General features: G+C 36.2%; 1 protein-coding gene across 1 annotated transcript in view; it reads right to left on the reverse strand.

Moving 5' to 3' along the window:
- Positions 1-3,666: 3,666 nt before the first annotated feature.
- LOC107043029 (protein tipE) overlaps positions 3,667-22,193 on the reverse strand; it is a gene marked incomplete at its 5' end in the record, with an annotated part of 28,393 nt that continues 9,866 nt past the window's right edge. Inside the window, 1 exon segment of the mRNA XM_015264329.1 lies at positions 3,667-5,756. Coding sequence (XP_015119815.1) covers positions 5,693-5,756 — 64 coding nt within the window.

A 22,193-nucleotide genomic window follows, 5' to 3' on the forward strand; every position in this document is an offset into this window, starting at 1 on the left:
ATTAATTAGACGGCCGGAGCGGGTGGAAGGAATGATTTATTGGTGTTTATTTGTTCAATTTTTTTCCGTTTCTATCAATTTAATTAATCCCTAAAATTTGTTTCATTTATCGTGATGGAAAAGTGCAACTTTTATGGTTTTCGTTTCAGCAATTTATTCAGCGCAATGAGCACTCGTCCTCTTTTCACTTTGCAACGTAGCACAGACCTAATAACAGCAGTGAAAAGATGTTTATTTATTTTTATTCTTTTTATTAATTTCAATTATCTCTGTCATCGACAGATAGAACGTATCAAGTTGATTTGTCTTATTTTTCCTCAAGTGTGAAACAATGTCGAGACTGAGTGATTATGAGAGGAAATGTTGAAAAACACTTCAAAATTTGTTTTGTTATAAATTTCATCTTTTGGCATCTCCCGGTGAAATCAATAGTTTCTGAGATAACTCCACAATTAACGGAAATATATTCAACTTGTTACGTTTTACAACTTTACTCCTGACTTTTTGTCTTCATAATTTTCATTAAATTCTCTTTATACTATTAAACGAGGCGTTTGATTCAAACTTCTATGTATACTTTGTCACAAGATTTTTCCACTCGGTATCTTTGTTCTCCTCTTTAGCATCAAAGTCATGATGCTAATTCAAAATGAGTGACTCCATTTCGATACGTCGTTTTTCTGGTGGACTTCAAGACTGAATTAATGTACATTATCAATTATTATAATATATGTTTTTTACTTGTCAATATTTTTTTATATATTCATTTTTTTCAATTATTGTAGATCACAGACACCTTGTTCTTAATTCATAAAAACAATTCAATCAATTTTTTATTTGCTTCATCTTGTTTCAGGTGGTTTTTTGCGTAGAACCTATTTCACGGATTTCAGGTGTTTCTATCTTTATTGTGTACGCTTGGGGATTTAAATTCTTCTCTGTTCCATTTGTTTTTGGGGATTTAGCGACTGTCATGTTATGAATTCAAAGCCTATTGTAGGGATGATGAATTTGAACTGCAGATGTTAGACCAGAGATTCTTTCCCAGTGTTTTTTGATCCTTTGGTAAGTACAACTCTGATTTATCAGTTGCAATGAAGATTGCATTGGATGAATAAAAAAATGCAAATTAATGTATTCTTGTCGGCGACAGTCTGGTGATTGGACGGCGATAGAGAATACAGTAGACTCCCGTTATAGCCGCACTCATGGGGGAACAGGGGAAGCGAATTCGAAGAATGGGACTGTATATTTCGCTACCCCCACCACGCGCTCACGCGGGGCGACATTTGTGAGACCTGGCTGCCAGAAAGTGAAAATATTAAGGATTTAATGTTCGTTTCATTGACTTTAACGACTTATTAAATAATTTTAATCATTACGTTGATATTTCAACGCATATTTAATTAACTTTTTTTGTAATCAACGGAATTTTTTTTTATCAAGAAACTTTTTTTCGAGTCAGGTGTATGGCCAAGTCGGTAAGGTGTCCACCTACAAAGAGAGATCCTGGATTCGCCAGTTGGCACCGGCAAATTATTTCTGGATTATTTGATTTCGTCAAATAATATAAGGACACCATTAAGAATGTTTGAAATAAAACGTTAAAATACCGAGAGAAAATAGAATTGAGCATGTTCGAATCATGTACATGCAACCTATAGTTTCACGTGTCTCGAGAACCTAACTCACTACAGTTGATCCTCACCATCATGTGTGATTGCATTCTGTGATTGCATTCTGATCATTCACCTGAAGTACCGTCATAACATCGTAAGCTATAAGTTACAGAGGAAATAGTCGTGGGCTCTAACGTCAAGAAAGAGTCGAGAGCCCGTCACTAATAATCTAGCTGTTGATGTGACGTTAAACCCCAACAAACAAACAAACAAACAAACAAATTTTTTTTCTTATCAAAGTGGTTTTGGTTTTCTAGTTTTAGTTGTAAGATTCACTTTAGTTCTCTTTTTTTGCAACTGTTATTGGTAACTGTTATTGGTAATCTTGCTGTTATTTTCTTTATTCTGATTCATTATCTAATTCACCTTATCCCAAGAAAACTAGAACCTCTCGCCATGACAGTTTAGAGGGAACTGAATTCCATGATCAAAAATTTATAATTAAAGTATTGGGAACTCTGAAGGGGGCGTGTCCAATGCCTTGCCCGCCTTGCGGCAGAAATTCGAACTAGAGTGAGCAGGTAATCACCAGTACGTTCGTATAATCTCCCTTGTAAACAATTGGAGTAAATCAATTCGAGTAATGAAAAACTGTAAGGTTTTCGTTGGAATTCCACGGGTCGTTTGATCATGCGAGAGTTGTGTCGATTTACCGTCTTTTTGGCAAATTACAAGATGGGACACTTATGGGTTTTAAGTGATCAGCTTTACGATTTTCAACTATAATTGAAACGAACAAAGTCAATTTATTTCACGAGTGATCACAGAAAAATCAACTGGCAATAGAAAATTGAATAATTTCATTACATTGTCAGCTGAGCTTTCATTGAGTGAAGAAGTCATCTTTGGTAAAATGTAATGAACACACTTTCATTGATATTGTCACTGGCTTTGCGATTCTCAAGATTTTTTTTCCAAATAATTAGACGCTCAACTGTTTCCTCTTCACCGAATTTCCTCTTTAATTTTACGAAACTCTTGTTTTTTTTAAAGGAAATCGGAAGAATCTCACTGTAGGATTACGATAGGCTGAACTATTGCAGTTGGGCACACTACAAAATTCTTTGTTTTTTGTTACTCTGATGTCGAACTCCATTTTTTAATTGAAAAATAGTATTCTCTTTGCTTTTAGGATGATTTTGAAACAGTGTTGATATGCACAAACAATATAAATCACGAGAAATTTAATAATAGCCATAAAAAAACAACTCTTTTGTATACATAAAGCCATTCAGTGGCTCCACGTTACGGCCAGGTATTTTTCGGCTTTTTTGCAATTGAGAGATAATGCCTCTCCGAAGATAACGCCGGACTGCTTACTCCGGGGTCCGTGGGTAGTAGGGTGAACAGGTCAATAGTTGGACTCCGTCTAATACCTAGACAATTTCACATTTTACTGAATATTCGATAAATAATAGAATGAAAACTGTACGGATTGTTATCATTATCAATAATAACACTTGTGTATAATCATGTGATTTTTTTCGAAATATCACATGATAAATATTTTTTGCCATCAATACATTGATGGCGGGTTTCCGAATGGTCTGAAATATTGAAAAAGTTTATAGCTTCACAGTACTAACTAGCAGCAAAAATTTCCGATGGTTACTGCCACCTCCATGGGTGCTATCAAAATTCCAATGTTTCGAATACTTCGTATGAACAGGTATACATATTTTCTGCCCAAATTTCAAGTTGATATCTCCATTTTTGCACAAGCTAGAATGTTTACAAAGTTTTTTTATGAAAAACCTAAAAAACGCGAATATCTCGAAAACTTGGTATGAACGGGTGTATATGTTTTGATTGATTTAGGTAGAAGGCATTGAAGCGAATATTTGGAAAACAAAAAAATCGAAATCGGTCTATTAGTTTTGAAGATATTTGCGGAAGACGATTAAAAAATGAATCGCTTTTTCTTAAAAACTATTAGATCGATCAAGCTGAAATTTTGCAGAGAGTTAGTCCTCATTAAGACCTATAATCTGACAAAATTTTAGATTTTTTGGACTTACTTTAGCCACTTAATTACTCAATTTTCTAAAAATCGACCACCGGGAAGGTGGTCATATATAAACATAGTTGCCAAACTTCGAATTTTTACGTTTTAGACTATTTTACATCATTTCCAATCAAAATTAGAGAATGTGAAAATCGAAGGATTGCAATGCTTCCATTCGGAAGCAAAAATATTTGGGAGTAATTTGCTAAGCCTCAGTGACAAAGTGTCGTGGAGAAAAAAAAAAGTTCTCTTTCGAAAGAGGCAGATGTGGGGAATGGCACACTATTTTCAGGAGAAGAATCACATCACGAAGATGAAGAATCTCTTTGGCCTTGTACTTCTTTACATTCAATAAAACAAAATTCACATGTTTGTATGAACTGGATGAAAATTTTATATTCCTCCAGACCATTCATGTATTGGCCATCCACCGATATTCCACTTTTCCCTCGTTTAATTATTCTTCTCATAATTTTTTCCACTTCGAATTATTGCTTTTTCCTAATTCACATATTTTTTCAGGTCTAGAACTCATTTTTGCATTCATGTCGCTACTTCATCGATTTTAAATCCTTTAACGAAGTTCAACATTTCCTTAACTGTCCAGCTATTGGCCTATTTACCCTAGAGTGGGGGAAGCGGCCGAGCGACGAAAAATGAGAATGAGGGAAAATACGACGGTAACGAGTGCGACTATAACGGGAGTCTACTGTAAAGTAGCATTGGCGAGATTATCTGGCAGAGCAGCACTCGAGATCTGTGACGAAGTGATAACAGCAGATAAATACGAATTTCCATATCGATTATTTCGCATATATCCCTGGAATAGGTGGATAAATTATTCTAACAAAATTTCACGAAAACATGTGAGTTTGAAGTTGTCAAATCCAACTAATGATTTTTTTTTTCGAATGCTTTTAGCATTCTCAGAATTGTGAATAGAGAAACTGAATTTCTGATGAATGGATTCAACTGAACATGATAAATATTTACGAAAAAATTCGAGAGATATTGTTTGCGCAATTCATCAACCATAGAAAAGGCTTTCGTGACCTTTTCCTCTAAAGTTCTTCCTTGCAAAATGAGTAACAACTACGTTGGCTCGATTTAAAATTTCATGGCTATTGCATTGCATATATAAAAATTGTAACACAAACAATAAGACTTTCTGCGTTCACGTCAATTTAGAAGTTTTGTTAAGTCTTATTTGGTTTTTTTAACCTCAATTGTTGCTTTTTTTATATCAACGTGGGACGGGTGAAAATTGTGTATTACGGCGACTACTAAAATGCAATCGTGTAGATGCGTCATGATAACACAATAAGCGAATAATTTCTATTATTTTCTCCATTATCATGTTTGCATTATTAAATTTCTCACCTTCATTCATTTAGTTTGTCTCATTTATAACTAGAAATTTTTATCAACATTTATCCTACTTTGTGGCTCCCAGAGGGCGAGTCCATCCTCCAATATTTGTTGTTGTTTTTCATCATTTATTATTGTTAGATTTATTCCACTGAAGTGAACCAGAATTTTTTATCCATGAATTTCTATCATTTTTTATATATTCTATCTTTCTGTATTGAAATAATTTTATAATTGAATTCCGATCTTTATTCATGAATTTTCACGCAATTAAAATGAATAAAATCATTCTTTTTCCAGAGGGTAAAAAATAAAGCAACTGGAAAATTTATCCAGTAGGAGTTTTGTTATAAAGAAAGAATATTTTGTTTTAATGTTTCAATTTGGACATAAAATAGATGTTTAATCTATTGAGCATTTGTTACTCTCGAGCCTTACGTATTTTCGAGAATTTCTGATTCACCCTGACGGTCGTTAGTAGTAAAGAGAGTCAGGGGCCTGTGTAGTATTGATGTAAAAAGTGGTAGTAGTCGCAAACAAGACGGTGTTGATGACCGTACATTTCCTGATTGCGACTTGTAAGCGATGATCATCTAGTGGGGCCTCCACGATATATTGTTCAACCCCTGAAAATGTCGTTTCAGACTGCTGCTGTCGGCCCAGGGGGAGTCAAGATACTCGTCGTCATCGTCTTGCTCAAGTTTCTGAAAAAAAAAAACGGAATATCCATGGTTATATTGTATAGTATTAGGCAGAGCGCGCGCATGCTTTCGTCCGCGCTCATTCTTTCCTGTATTCCAATCATGAAAATTTCATTATTATTTAATTAATGTGAAAATAAAAAAGTGAAATCCATTACACTTTATACACTCCGGAATCTCTCCATTTTATAAAAATCCAAATCGACTTCTGGTGATAAAAATTTGGTACTCGAAATTAAAACTCCACAATTAAGGGTCACAAGGGTCAAAATAAGGGTTACGAAGGTCAAAATCGTGGTCATGAGGGACAGAATAAGAGTCACAAGGGTTAGATTAAGAGTCATAAGGGCTACGAAGATCAAATTAAGGATCATAGGGGTCAGATTAAGGGTCATATGGGTCAGGTTAAGGGTTGCGAGGGTCAGAATAAGGATTACAAGGGACATATGTGGGTCGTATGGGGGTTGGCGAGCGGAGCGGACAGGGGGCGTAGCCACCTAGTACATTATAAAACTCAATGATACGTAGAAAGAAAAACCAAATTAACCCATTGCCGTGGATCACGGTTCCCCACTTTCCACTATTTTGTAGTAGTGTGCGTGCCCCGCCGTGGTTTTCTTATGGAATACCTCATATATATCCGTTCATAGAAAGTTTCCGAAATATCCCCGTTCTTTCGTTTTTTTTATTTTTCATTCTTGTACGCTCGATAACTTGAGAAAAAATGGGGATAGCAAGCTGAAATTTGATATGATCATAGCCTTTATAATACTGAAGGTTGGTAATTTGGATAGGCATAACCTGCCGAGCAGTTTCGGAGATATTTAAGCTTTTGTATAAATATTTTCCATTAAAAGGTTGAATATTTTCCTGTAGACACCGCGTAGCATGTAGTTACGGTCGTATGCTGTCACAAGGATAGAGAATTGCTACGAATCCATTCGGAAGCTTACTACAAATGGAATTGGTAGAAATAAAAAAAAAGAAAGAGACTAATGCCGCAAAAAGTAACAGTCACATGCCTTCTGTCGGATAGGCTCGAACCCCTGCTCGTTTTTTGTGAATTAATCACTTGAATACTTGGATAAATTCATTCCAATCCAACTGCTCCAATGCTCAAACTGATAAGGAATTGATGACAACTGAAAAAAGTGAACGAATCCAGAGAAATTATCTCTCATGTTCCCACGCCGCGACGGTCGCTTCGCTCTATTTCTGAAAGCAACTCTCACCTCCGACATTTCGGTATAGACCATTATTGTGAATAATTTAGATTATTTCATTGCTTAAGTCCGAATGTATAACTGACGCAGGAAGTCTCCAAATAGATTGAAGAACTGACGCGGCGAACTTCTTTATTATTCACTGTTGCAAGAATTCTTGAATCATTGAGTTGTTAAAGAACTTTTTCTGTATGGAGACAATGAGAATTACTTGTTAAGGCTTTAAATCTCTCGATAGATCACTAACTCCTGCGAAGAAAATGTTCACAGTAGAAAAAAAGTACACTGTTAAAAAATTTTCACAGAAATTTCCAGTGAGGGTCTTGGAAATTTCTATCAAGTAACATGTCCACAGAAATTTCAAGGAATTTTGTCGTTGACCATTCATAATTTCATGGCCTAAAATCCGTGGAAACTGTCAATTCCAGTTGAAATTTTAAAAGCTTAAATCTACGGGAAAATTTCCTATATATCAACGGTAAAATTTACCGTGGAGCACGTAAATAGACACTGCCATAGCAAAAATATAGGTGCTCTGTGCCATTGGTATATTTTGGATTAAAGTTTGAGTAGTTTAAAGGCGGAGCCAATGGCCTCTCACGGCTACATTAATATAAGCCAGTATCAAAGAACAATTGCTCCCCCTCTGATCACTGAGAGTGGACAATTGAGGCTCCCTGAGACAATTTTGGATGAAGTTGAAAAATATTTCTAAATAAATGAGTCAATGTTATAACAATCTATGTGTGAAATCGTTTATCTAACTTTTCTTTTCTAATATAAAGTTCTGAAATTAATTGTTATTTGTGAATTATTAGTGGAGAGTCGGGTAAAACGGACGGGTTTTCATCGTCATATTAGCTCAAGATTGGCGGAGTGACATCGTTCGTTATTATTGCCAATTTTGAGGTCCATGATTTAACACGACCCGTGGGGACAACCACCTCTATTATTTATTAAATTTATTCATCGTGATTTCAATGACATTATTTTTTCTGAAATCACTGATTTCGAATTCATGAAATCATTCGAAATCACTGAAATTCCCGCTGAAATCACCTGAAATCGACTTCATTCCAAAGTCATGATGTCACTCAATTACGGAAGGAGTAGCTCCTCGGATTTTCAAAAACCCTCATGTCAATTCAACCCCTATGACGGAAAAAATCAGATTAAAAATCAATACGAAACCACATAAAAAGAATACATCGGCAATAACCGATAAACAATAATTCCGTCATGACAGTGGACATGAAAATTCATCATTACACATTTCCCCACTGACCTACATACCCGTAAATTGATCGCCGTAAGTGCTATAACCGGCAGCAAACACATATTTCCTGATCAGAATCTACGTGACGTTTCCATACACGCATACAGCTCAATGGAACACTAGTGTAACACCAATGTCACTGTAACGTGGACACCGATCACCGCCGAGGGGATGGAATTGCAATGCAACCCCTTACGATCAAGCAATGCAATTAATTTAGCTTGTCTCCTTCTCATTCGACCCATCTCTCGTTCATTCTACCCCATTTCTCCCTCTTCTGCTCTCGACCATTTTATGTCACCTGGATTTACCGCGTATTTGGACGCATGCCGATTGAAACCCGGAATTATTCACCAAGTCTTGGAATTGATTCCATTTATGCAACAGCGACGTCGAGAGCGAAGAGGTTGACATTTGGGGAATGAAGGACTGGCCAAAATTCCTTAGGGCTTGGGGAATCTTAGAAACTGCATGGGAGCTGGGAGCATCGGGAAAAACCTCTGACATGGTTTTCGTCGTGCCCTCAGTTTCTCTCGAATCGATGTTTGCCGTCCTTGCCTGACTTTTACCACTCGCTCCGTTTTGTAGTGTTCATGTTTATATGCCGGCTGGTGTGCTGCGCGAATAGCATATGTGAGGAAGTTGGATATTCCGACAGACGAGTAAAGTCGTAAACTTGTGTTGTGGGAATGAATATTTTTCATGGAGTTATGAGAATTTTCGACAAAAGTGATTTTTTCACGTGTTATTGGAATAATCATTTTTTTATTTTGCAATTAACCCTTCTACTCCAGGCCATTATTACGGTTTTCGGCAACGTTAGAACTAAAAAAAATTAGTAATTTATTCCGGTTTAATTTGCCAACGTTTCGAGTGGTAAATCTTACTCCTCTTTAGGGCAATCTATTTCAAGCTATATAAATAAAAAAGAACACAAATATGAAATGAAAATGATTAAAATCATATCTATTGTGGTATTCCTTATTGTACGTTTAGATTAGATTAGATTCTTTATTTCCAACTATATGGCGTTTACACCTTTTACAGTTTTACAACAGCAAAATACAAAAAACAAACAGATTTTGCCAGACAACAGTGCGGACAGACGCCATCGTCACCCCCTTTTCCGCCTTTCGCGAGTAAGATTGCACTTAACAAATTGAGAAACCTTTTTAAGACATCACAGTAGAATCTAAGAAAATTTGCGCGAATTTGTGTATCTGTTTCTGATGTTCCATCCTGCTACAGTAGACTCTCGTTATAGTCGCATTCGTTATAGTCGCATTTCCCCTCATATCGATTTTTTCAAGCTCGAGCGCTTCCCCCACTCCATACCACCTCCGAGGTGTGGATTTAAATGCCCCTGTGTTTTCTCGGAATGGGCTTTGTTTTGCATTTCTAAGAAATTCGGGAAATAAAATTTAGGAAAAATGAATTTGCGAGAGAGAAATTCAGTTCACTCTTGACTGTCACGAAGAGAGGGTCTTTGCAGTGGTGCATAATCCTGCTTTTTATTTGAATGAAGTGAATAAATTTTGGAGTGTATTGAACAATGCGATGTTATTAATATTTCTATTCATTTCATTAATTTACTAAAAGTGTTCAACGCAATGCATTTTGTTAATTTAATAAAAGTGTTTAATGAAAATAATTTTTATATTTAATAAAAATGTTCAATGCAAATTGAAGAGAAAAATAATTGGAGTAAAATTTATTTTCTTATCGCTCCCGATTCCCGCAATTTAGGCTTACCGTGAGCGCCTGGTGGGGGAAGAGAAATACAGTCCCATTCTCAGAATCGGCTGCCCCTACAGCCCCGTGAATGCGACTATAACGAGAGTCTACTGTACTGGTCCAGTTCTCTGCATGTCCATTCTGAAGTCTCAGACTCGTTCCATAATTTTTTCTCTCCAAAATCCGGGATGTTCTGAGGCTTGCAAAGGGTTTAAACGGGTCGAAATTATCGTTTCAAAGCCTACAGAAATGCCCAAGTGCCCCAATTTTCAATCAATTGAGCTAACAATTAAGTTATACATAGTTGAAATATCCACAAAAAACAACGGTGGAAATAAAAAAAATACAGATTTTTTGTGTGTAGACCAATAAAAAATGGATTGTGGGAAATAATGATTTTTTGTGCAACTTTGAAAAAAAATCCACCACAATTTTTATTTCCTTGAGATAGTATATACTGAAATTGTGGCGATATTTCAGAAAATTATACCCATACTTTATATATATCATTTCTTCAATGTCCGACGACTTCCAAATTTTACGTTACACCCAAAAAAAAGTCGTCCTGAATCAAGTCAGATTTGGACAGATGCGAACCGGAATATGGGTCTATTTCAAGTCGTTTTGTCGACATGATTCAGGCCGACTTTGGTTTGATTCATGTCGTGTGTTCAACTTGATTCACGTCGATTTTTCGGCTTGATTCAAGTTGATTCTTTATCAACTTGTTGATTCTTTTCGGCTTGATTATTTCGGAGAAAAAGTACGTTAATGAGAAATTTTGCGAATTATTTTTCGGGAATTTTTATGCTAGTCCGCTGCATAATTTTAATAAGAGACCACAGGTTAAAATGAAACTGGAAAATGCACATGAATTATCCATCTCATTTTTCCCTGCTCTCCTATATGGATTTTTTACCAATAAGAATAATTGAAACAAACTGAAAAATCGGCTTGGAACAAGCCGAAAGGCAGCTTAAATCAAGTTAAAAAATCTATTTGAATCAAACCGAAAAACCGACTTGAATCAATTCGCTATGTACCACCTGGAACAAGCAGAATTTTGGCTTGAATCACTCTGCTTTTCGGTTTGATTCAAGTCGATTTTTCGACTTGATTTAAGCCGATTTTTCCGCTTGATTCAAACTGAGGTCGGCTTAATACGTGTCTTCTTAAAATAAACCACTTTTCGATTTATATGAAACTCGGAATCCGGATTGACGTAGTCCAAATCACTCGGCTTGAATCAAGCCAAAAATTGACTAGAATCAAGCCGACGTTGACTTGAATCAGTACTTTTTTTTGTGTGGCCTCCCCTTAATCCCTCACGGACGGGGTCATTTTGTTACGAAGCGTAGTGTGCGCTCAATACGACTCCAATTCAATTATTTCTAATTAATGGAAAATTATGAAACCGCTATCTAATTGAAGCTACCGTATTACGGTTTCCAATTTTGTTTGCCTGGTCAAGTTATCCTTCATAGATTTGGAAATAATCAATTTGAACAGCAAGCGTTCACATTTGCATCGGTCGATACGATGTATCGACCTCGTACGTGAGGGGTTAATGGTAGTTCGCGTTTCGAATTGGCTAGTCCGCTTGATACTGGTATTTTGTAGGAAGTATGGGAATTTCTGAATTAGGACAACAATTTTCTTTTTTTTTAAAGGGAGACTACTGTGAGTTTTAAAAGTCGTGGGTTATTGGAGTAAGACTTTTCATACGTTGCAGATCGATTTATATAGATCTGAAAACGAGTAATTAGTGAAAAAAAATTTTTTTTTATTGTTCGTTTGCCCGAAAACGCTTAAAATGCTAAAAACAGTCCAGGCCCTCCAATTTTTGAGCTACAAAAGATTTTTTTTTCAAAATTTTCGGAAAAATGTGTGGAACAAAAAAATTCACTATTTGTGTAAAAAAATACAAAAAAAGCAAATTTAGCCATGTAAGAGGTGAATTTAAGAAAAAAATAGCTCGTAATTGTTATTCCACATATTTTTCCGAAAATTTTGAAAAAAAAATCATTTGTAGCTCAAAACTTAGAGGCCCTAGACTGTTGTTGGCATTTTAAGCATTTTCGGGCAAACGAACAATAAAAAAAATTTTTTTTGCACTAATTATTCGTTGTCACATCTATATAATCGATCTTCAACGTATGAAAAGTCTCACTCCAATAACCCACGACTTTTAAAACTCACAGTAGTCTCCCCTTAAGCGGGCATTCTACGAAAGTTTTCACTAAATGTTTGGGAGACTGTGAAATTCTCCAAAATGAGACGAAAGCAATATTTATATTTTTTTGAAGGACATGAGAATTTCGAAAATTCCAGAAATTGGACATAAGCGAAATTGATGGAATAAATTGTAAAGATTTTTGGATCAGTTTTCATATGATTCTGATGTTCTTCATGAAATTTTCATCAACTTTCTGAGTTTTTGGGACTTCGTTGATGCTTTTCAGGGTTTAACAATTTTTGACAAATTTCTGGAGAGAGGCATGTCACGAATGAAAAATTCGTATAGTAATTTTCTACACGGACTGCGTATAGAACTTTTATAGGATTTCCGTATATGATATTCGGATGTTTCTGAACGGATATTTTTTATACAAATTATTTCTACACAATTCCTATAGATTTAATCCTATACGATCCACTGCCACATGTATAGAAACATTTCGTATGGAGTTGCGACATTTCTCTACGTGTTTCTCTGGAGCGTTTAGCCATCGTTCGTATGAAAACAAAAGTTTATATCAAAATTTATGTATAGAAATAATTCGTATAGAAATATCCGAATATCATATACGGAAATTCCATAGAATTTCTGTAGGCAATCCGTATAGAAAATTTCTATGCGATTTTTTCATACGTGACAACTCAAATAATGATATGCAATAATGAAAGACAATGAAATTCCACAAACATTGTTGAATAGTTCGGGAGTAACAATGAAGAACATAATTAATTATAGGATAAAAGTTTTGATTATTATTGTATTTAGAAAGTTCCGTAGAGTTGAAGTTTTCTATTGTGCTTCGCTAGAAATTGACGGAGATGGAACCTGCGCGGTAGTGCAACAGACTGCGTGGCGTCTCGACGTCTATTGTTTGCCTGGCCCCTTCTAAGAACGCACATAATCGGAGAAAATATGGGCTTTCGTTCGAACAAAAATATTACTTTCGAGTTTCACCTCTCTGAATGGTCTAAATGAAGGAAATCATTCATTTTCTTGAGAACTGAGTCATTACTTTGTAGGTCACAACCCATGCGATTCTATTAATAATATCCGATACAAATGATACGTTGCATCATGAACAATTGTCGTGCTGTGAAGTAACAAATTGCGAACACACCCTCAAATGCTTTTTTCTCATTCCGGCTGTAAGGCAGCAATTCACAGACGCATAGCTTACAGCTTTTATGACAAAAAATATTGTTCATACGATCTAAAAAAAACTTTTCTAGCTCATATGATTGCAGCCCTCGCCTGCGGCTCGGTGGATTTGCCAGAAAAGTTTTTTTTCGGCCTAAGGACGAAATATACTATTTCTGTACTGCTCTTCACGAGCGAATGAAAAAAAAATTATTTGATTCTCATGACTTCACCCTGATGGTTCCATCCCTACATTCACCCCCCTTTTGACTCTCATGCTTGAGCCTTCTTGCATTAATATGATGCATTTCTTACCCTCCGGGTTCTATCCCCACCCCCTCTTACTCCATCCCCCCCTCCTCTACGAATCTTTATATCTTAATAACTACGCATTTCATGTGGAGAACTCAAAAGGGCTTTATCGTTCGGAAAAGATGGTTAGTTATTTAAAAAAAAAATTGCTCGGAAAAAGCAAATATTGCAATTTTTTAAATAAGCCATACGAAAAACCGTTGTAATTAGGTGAGTTCTTTACTGAAAAATTTGAAAAAAAATATATGTTGAGGGAAATATTGTTCAGAAAGCTGTGTCAAAATTTTGTTTAATGACATTTACTGATAGGAAAGATATTCTTTTTATGAAGTCGCGTACTGTTCCCGCTGTTCAGTACGCTACCTAATTCAAGCGCTCTCAATCCGCTGAAACTTTGAACAACTGTAGTTTGCTCAATACTTATTTTATGGTAAAGTATGTTTTTTTGTCCTTATAAAAAAATGAGTAACCATGAACTCTTTTTTTTTTTGAAGAAAATGCCGCATTCGCTGAAGGACAAGGGAAAACCTCATTTGAGGGAAAAACCTGCCCAGGTACAGTCGTCTCTGGCGAGACTTCCACTCGACAATGAAACCGTGAGATTTAGAGTGTCACAAATTTTGGCCCCCCCAGCCGGGAATCGAACCCGGGTCTCCCTCATGCCAATCCCACACTCTAACCACACAGAAAAGAAAAAAAAAATGATTTAAAAAATCGGACAATGCATGCAAAAGGACATTGTAAACAGCTTTAGAATATGATCAGCAGATGATTATCACCATCATTCTAGTTTGTTTTTAATCTTCTCAACTATTTTATTCATATCATTGGTGAAACTTTCAGGTCCAAAAGTTGTTGACAATGATTGCTTTAAAGAGTTCATTATTTCCCTCTTCTCCGTAATGCTTCGGCCAACCCAGTTTGTTTGAAGGGGAGACTGTCGTAATACTGGTAAGGATTTATTCAGTTGATGGAGTACAGCTTGCTCTTCTGCTTCACATATATCATCTAAATGATTGGAATGCCCCGAGTAACTGGGGGCTGGCTAGTCTCTCCAGCTGATGTGACACTTCCTCATACAAATCCACGTGGCAATTTACAGCTCCTTCAGACTGATGATTGACATCCTCCTTCTTCCTCCTTCTCAGCAATGACTCATTGCCAATGAGTGACATGTGCTGCAGATAAACAGTCCATCTCCAATTTCTTCAAAAAACTGATTTCGCACATGATCACTCACACGAAACATTTGTTTGATAACTTTGCTGTGACCCGTTTTTGATAGCGGATTGCAACAATTTCTGCGCACCATGATTATTGAACCGATTCACAACGTAGTTGAGCAGTTATTCGATATTATTTCGCGATTGAAAATGAAGGTAAAATCCATCAGGATTTGGTATTTATACATTGAGAGAAAAATATAATTCTGACTATATTCCATCATCATCGAATTATAGTCAAAAAGTCCTCAACAATTTTGCATGGGTTACGGTAACTATGGCCGGAGAAGTAATTACTACAATGAAATGTAGTTATTGCAACTATTTTATAGTTACTTTTGAACTTTGGTTAGTTTAACTGCATTTTGATTTGCAAAAATTACGCTTGTGAAGTTACTATGTTATGTGCTGCATACAAAAAAAAATCGTATCGTTCACCAAAATACCTCAACTATTTTCTTATTGTAAATCGAACTTCAGATTTTTCTCTCAGTGTATGCTCAGGAAAATAGGATGTTTGCAATTTGACAGTCTGATTCTATGGGCCATTCCTTCACCCAATGAGAAGTCCTATCTTATGTGTAGCTTCTAGCGATTATGAAGTTACACTACACGGAGAGAAATTTCGATGAAAAATTCTAGTGCTAGCACTGGAAAAGTGGCGCAAAATGCAGGCCAGGGAAAAATTCCAATGCTGGCACTGGAAATTTTATTGATATTCCTGTGAAAATTTCAGCTAAGTACGCGAAAAATTCCCATTCCACCCAATAAAATTTCCAATACCAGCCCTGTAATTTTTCCCTGGTCGTCACTTTGCGCCCCTTTCCCAGTGCTAACACTAGAATTTTTCTTCGAAATTTCTCTCCGTGTAGGGAGCTCCGCCCCCTACTCGCTTTGCTCGCCAACCCGGGGGGCTTCTTGTCCCCCTCCCCCCCCCCTCCTGCGGTATACCATGTGGGTATGACCACGGAGGTTTCTTCAACAGTTTCATTATTCAAATTTGACCGTGAAATGAGATGCGCATAGAAAATTTTTAATGAGTGCATATGGAGATGCACATTTATTAATGAAACGTGAATCAAAAGGGACGATAGAAATAGTATATTTCGATACAAGTGCGACGAGTTAAAACACCCCGTATAGTTCGTGTATCCGAACTATATTTTTTGTCACTGCTGCTACGTTCAGCCCGTGTCGAAATAGTTATTTTCATCACAAGGTCCACAAAGTATTTTCTGACGAATGTGGCTTTGTAATCACATTCGTTAGAAAATACTTTTGGACCGTGTGATCAATGCAATTTTTCGTCAGAAGGCCCGTAAACTGCGATCAAATCGAGCGAAGCGAGGTTAGAATCGCGGTTTGACCGGGTCTTCTCACGAAAAGTGCCTTTTCGTTTACTAGTAAACGAAAAGTCGAGACTTGTAAACGAAAAGTCGAAACTTGTAAACGAAAAGACTTTTCGTTTACNTAGAAAATACTTTTGGACCGTGTGATCAATGCAATTTTTCGTCAGAAGGCCCGTAAACTGCGATCAAATCGAGCGAAGCGAGGTTAGAATCGCGGTTTGACCGGGTCTTCTCACGAAAAGTGCCTTTTCGTTTACTAGTAAACGAAAAGTCGAGACTTGTAAACGAAAAGTCGAAACTTGTAAACGAAAAGACTTTTCGTTTACTAGTAAGCACTTTTCGACACGGGCTGAACGTAGCAGCAGTGACAAAATATAAGAGTACAAAAGTGTTAATGTTATTGAAGAAATGAAAAAAACAGAAAACTGTTAAAGACAACAGAAATAGCAGTTCTGAAAGTACGATGGAGGTCCCCCTATGTGAGGGGGACATATATGAGGGAGGGGTCCATATTTGGCCGAACCCTGGGCCGGCATTACCACCTTGGCGTCGCTTGAATTTGAAATCTCGCCTGAATTTTCAGCGACTCCTGAATCTCAAACCTCGCCTGAATTTTTGGTCTTATTTTTTTATTATATAGAGAGATACCGAGAAAACAAACGGCTCCACCGAGCCCCCATGGATTTCGCATTGGACTAGAAGGACCCTTGACGCCCCTAAAAATTTTATACATTGTATTCCGGGTACTTGTGCTGATTTTTAATGATTTCTCCTTCCACTCATAATGTGAATCATCGTGGCATGCATTTCCTTGGAAACTTTTAGACATTACACATTACAAATCCCACCACTAGGCGTTTGTACCTCCGCGATGCCGTGTATAGGAAAAATAAAGTAAATGGCTAATTAAACTGGAGTCTCTTCTTTGTATTTTTTTTCAATGGCAGAATTTTATGTGAAATTAAGAGACATTGAGCTTCACCAGGCGTGAATTCCCGGGGAAATAGAAGTATGGCAAGCTCGAGGTAAATGGCCATTGTCCCTGTATTCCTGTAGGGAGACTATAATTGGCCCACTTGCCTCACCATACAACTCCTGTTGATTATGTACATACGTACCGGGAGTGCGACTACGTGAGCTTCGTTATCTGGTTTAATAACAATAATTTCTAAGTATGACTCGGCAAGTATCTTAATTCAATAATGATATTTATGTTACTAGGCTCGATAAACTGCGATTCTAACCTCGCTTCGCTCTGCTAGATCGTGGTTTTCGAGCTCGTAGCATAGAATGGTTTTTGTCATATCTGCACGAAAATTTCGTTTTTATCCCCAAATAACGGGAGGAAAGTGGCTTATTTAATTCCTCGGATTTTTTTTGTTGTCGACGATCCTCGGAAAGATATAAACCACCAAAAAAAACATTCCAATTTGAGCGATATGAGCCCAAATTGAAACTTATGGAAGTCTTAACTCAAAACTTTCGAAAACCTTAAATTAAGTTCTGAAACTCTCAGTTTGAGATTTTTGAAAGTCTCAATTTGAAATTTTTCAAAGTCTCAAGTTAAGACTTTCGAATATAATAATAAGTGGAGAGTTTCGAAAGTCTCAAGTTGAACCTTCCGAATGTTTCAAGTCAAACTTCCAAAAGTCTTGATTTAAGATCTTTGAAATCTAAAAATAAGGATTTTTTTTCTGTGCACATGCCTTCCTACATTTACGAAGAAAAACCGAACTTTACCGTGCAGTTATAACGAAAAATAGTATCTGCACCTAAGAAGAAAAACAGGACACCAAAACACGCAGCTTTATATAATATGCTATTACATAAACACGACCCACAAAGTACAGTATTCCCTAACGATCTGCACCTAACGTATAATTCGAGCCGAAGGCAAGAAATGTAAATGAATGATAACATCTACTTGTGCATTGTCCATTGTGTGCAAGGTTTTCATTTCTCCACCATTATTCTTTTTTTGTAATTGAAATACAGTGTTTATCAGAAAATCTACTATTCGATACTATTCGATCAACCATTTTAAAATGTATCATATGGAGATAAGGTACTTAGAAAACTCATTTTCTACATAATGAGATGCGCATTGATAATGGAGTCATCTTCCTGAGGCTTCGTCGAATGGGAGATCGACAATAGCATATTGTGCACCAAGGGAGGAAAACAGAACATTCTAACCCGCGTGTAGATTGGGATGTTCTGTTGTCTTTCCTCGGTGCACACGATATTTTCCGTCATAACTGCACGGTTAAGCTCGATTTTTCACTGTAAATAAAAGGAAGGAATGTGAATTCACGTCTGTAAAAATTCAATAGAAAACCTAGCGAATTCGCTAGAAAATTCTATTGGAATTCTATAGGAATTCTATGGGGTTTCTATAGGATTTCTATTGGAATTCTATTGAAAAAATCTATTTGTTTATTAGGTTGATTCTATTAGATATTCGATAAGAAAAAGTCAACCGATTTCGAATTTCTGTTAGAATTTTTTTCTAGAGATTTTTTCTATTATAATTATTGGGTACAAATTTTCTAAGTTTGTACCGCTGGATTTTGTTTTATTTTGCATTACAAAATCCGAGTGGAAAAAACTTAGAAAATTGATGCCGAAGCATTCTTATAGAAAAAATCTCAAGAGAAAATTCCAAACAGAAATTCGAAATGTATTGTCTTTTTCTTATCGAATATCCAATAGAATCAGCACAAAAAACAAATGGAATGTTTCAATAAAATTCCAATAGAAATCCTATAGAAAAGCCATAGAATTCCTATAGAATTCCAATAGAATTTTCTCGTGGATTCGTTAGGTTTTCTATTGAATTTTTTCATGCGTCTTATGTCATTTTGAGTATTTTCTAAAACAGTAGAAATCCGAGGAATGATATAAGCCACTTTTCTCCCGTCATTTGGGGAGGAAAATCGACCTTTCCGTGCAAATATGACCGGAAAGAGGTTTATGTAGATTCACATATGCCGAGAAATAAACTTTGTAGTTTGCAGTAAAAATCTCTGAATTTCAAGACCCTGTCGCACTAAAATGGAGCAAGCAAAAACTCTTGGAAATAAGTTGGATTTTGGTTACCGGTCAAAATAACACACATACATTTCAACACACAGATTTAACATATGTATTTTCAACGCTTGATTGAGAATTTAACATATACAAATTTAACACGTGTACAGTTGTGTGTGTATATGTATTTGAAATTTGGTGTCACCTCAATAATCCCTATATGTGATAATAATTGAGGGATTAGTAACAGGATGACTCAGAGTATTTGACTACTTCAATCGTCGGAGCAATTGTAATTGGATGCAGATTTAATACCATTTAATGAGATAATATTTTTTGCGTTTATTGTGAGTAGATTTCAAAGAAGCTGTGAAGTGTTGCGTCCAAATAATTATTTTGTTGAGATTAGTTTAATTTTAATTTGATGTCAATTTATTGAATTGGTCGATTTACTAATTTATATATTCTCATTTATTGATGCAATTCACTGTATGGTTGTTTATATTTTTTAAATTTTTCATTAAATGAATTCTTATACCAAATGAAAATGTTCATTGAATTCGAAGACTATGTTGATAATTGTGCTGAAATGGTGTTGAATGAGTGTGTTGAATTTTTTTGGGATGAATTTGTGTATTTAATTTGTTTGTGTTAACATTTACGTGTGTCGTTTTGACACTGAATCTAGATTTTTGCTTATTTTAAGAGAGGAAAGAGATCTAATCCTCAGTAGTTTTTGATTGCGACTAGTATAATTGCACAAAGTTTAAGGTATATTTTCTCTTATTTTCAGGAAATGTGGCTTCTCTAACTCAGACTTTTAGGGTTCTTAAAATAAGAACCTTAAGTTTCTTGAATCATGAACACCGGAGTTAAAAAAATTGAAAGAATTCTCTTTCGCGAATTGATGACTCTTCCTGCTTTAAAATTAATCAACTCGTTTCTAAATCCTGTGCAGTTCAAAGTAAATTACTTGACACCTTGCCTCAATTATTGTTGAATTAATGTTCAACTGTTTCAAATTTTTAGCCCTCGCGGAAGTTCTTAGTTTAAGAACGCAAATGCTCCGGAGGGGAGACCGCGGTGAAATCTCAAAGGCTTTATTGAAGCAGGGGACGAATAGAGCGACTTTTGATATATGATGGCACATGTTAAAAAGTCGGAAGAAGGGTGAATGGTACAATCGATTTTTCTCCGTGAACCAACGAAAAACAACGTTTTTCATTTTTACCTTTAAAATCGTCTAAGGGCACGGAGAGAAATGTTCAGTAAAAATTATGGAACTCACAATTCGCTCACCGATTACGGAATCGACTCAGAAAATTTAAGTGACGGTATCGGAATTTTTCACAGGAGATTCAGATAAACATTACGGAATGCTCTGTAAAAATTCCGTGACAGTTCCGTAAAATTTCCTACAATCACATTTCGCTCCGGAATTGCGGAAAAAAAACGTCATTTTTATTGAATATTTCTCTCCGTGTGCCTCAGTTTTTATCCGATTGACAATTTTGTGACGTCATGGCCGAAATAATAGGTTTTAAAAAAGGTCTGGTCATTAATCAATGATTATAAAATATCTAGGCAATATTCTCCATACGGGTTATGTAAAATGGGTGAATAGAGAAATCTGAACTTCAAGCAAGTTCTCTATTCGCTTACAAATTACTTGTGACCATGACAATCATTTGTAGTTAGAAAATTTATGCATCACATGACCGGTGCAAGATCGTCATTTTTGGTCATGTGACGCATTAAAAGAAATATGCTCATTTTGCATTTCTAGCCATCATACATCAAAATTCGCTCAATAAGTCCCCAGCTCTAATGAGGACTTTGAAATTTCGCTGCGGGCTTCCTTCATTTAAAAACCTTTAATTGAAGTGTCCTTAATTGAAAAACCAAAGGGTTCTCAATGAAAAAAAAATCATACCCAATAAGTACATTTTAAGATCGGATTTGGGAATTTTTCTTCTGAAAATGAATAACCGGTTTCTTGTCAGTAAAATGCTTTCTGATCGAATCATCGAGAGTTTGGTTATGGAAACTATTTTTTGTTTCTCTGTATACAAAGGGAGCATTTTCGATACAAAATGTTTACGGACCTCTTTTACAGTCCACATCTTATTTCACGCAAGGAAAGTTTACTGATTAATTTCCCTCAACACTCATTTTCTCCGAGTATATTTGCAAAATGACTTATAAACAAGATTATTTCAGGACTCGGTCGTTAACGCCATGGGGTTCATATGGGTTGGTCTCGCGTCCATAAAAAATACGGAATATTTGAAGCATAAAGGAAAAAATCAATTAGAAAGAGTGAACATAATAAGGAACTTGTATGAAGTTCAATTCTTTCGAATTCCCCTATTTACACATTCCTCGTACTAGCGCCGCCGCGGCCGCAAGCGGCCGCGACGTTGATGCCCTTCCGTTATGCTTTTTTCCATTTCTTCCGTTCATTTCGTTCTTTTCCAAAGATTAATTATTCATCATTATTCTTATTGTGTTGAGATTGATGGAACTAATTTATTTACTAACTTATTTACGTAAAAATTGTAAAATTATTATGTAAAAAATAATTACAGTCCCAGGGGAATGTCAGAGTGTGAGGTTAAGACGCGTCAAACCGTCATACGAAACCGAACGCCGAGTGAAAATCGCATGGGAGCGTACGGAGCCAAAGTCGGATACGCCGGTCTCAAACCATACGGACCCCACCGCACACGGAGCGCCTCCGTTCACGACGGGCTTTCATACGACCGTGCAATCCTGGGTCGAGAATAGGCTCCCTGCCTTCGTGACTATCAGCCCACCCATTACAGAAAATTTGTCTCTTTGCGAAGGAGTTGGAAAAACTCTCACCAGACAATCGCAGGACCATCAGTTCGAAAAAATATTACAATTCTAATGTGCG

The sequence above is a fragment of the Diachasma alloeum genome, unplaced genomic scaffold (assembly GCF_001412515.2).
Source record: "Diachasma alloeum isolate Michigan unplaced genomic scaffold, Dall2.0 Dall_scaffold_00543, whole genome shotgun sequence".
Classification (NCBI taxonomy): domain Eukaryota; kingdom Metazoa; phylum Arthropoda; class Insecta; order Hymenoptera; family Braconidae; genus Diachasma; species Diachasma alloeum.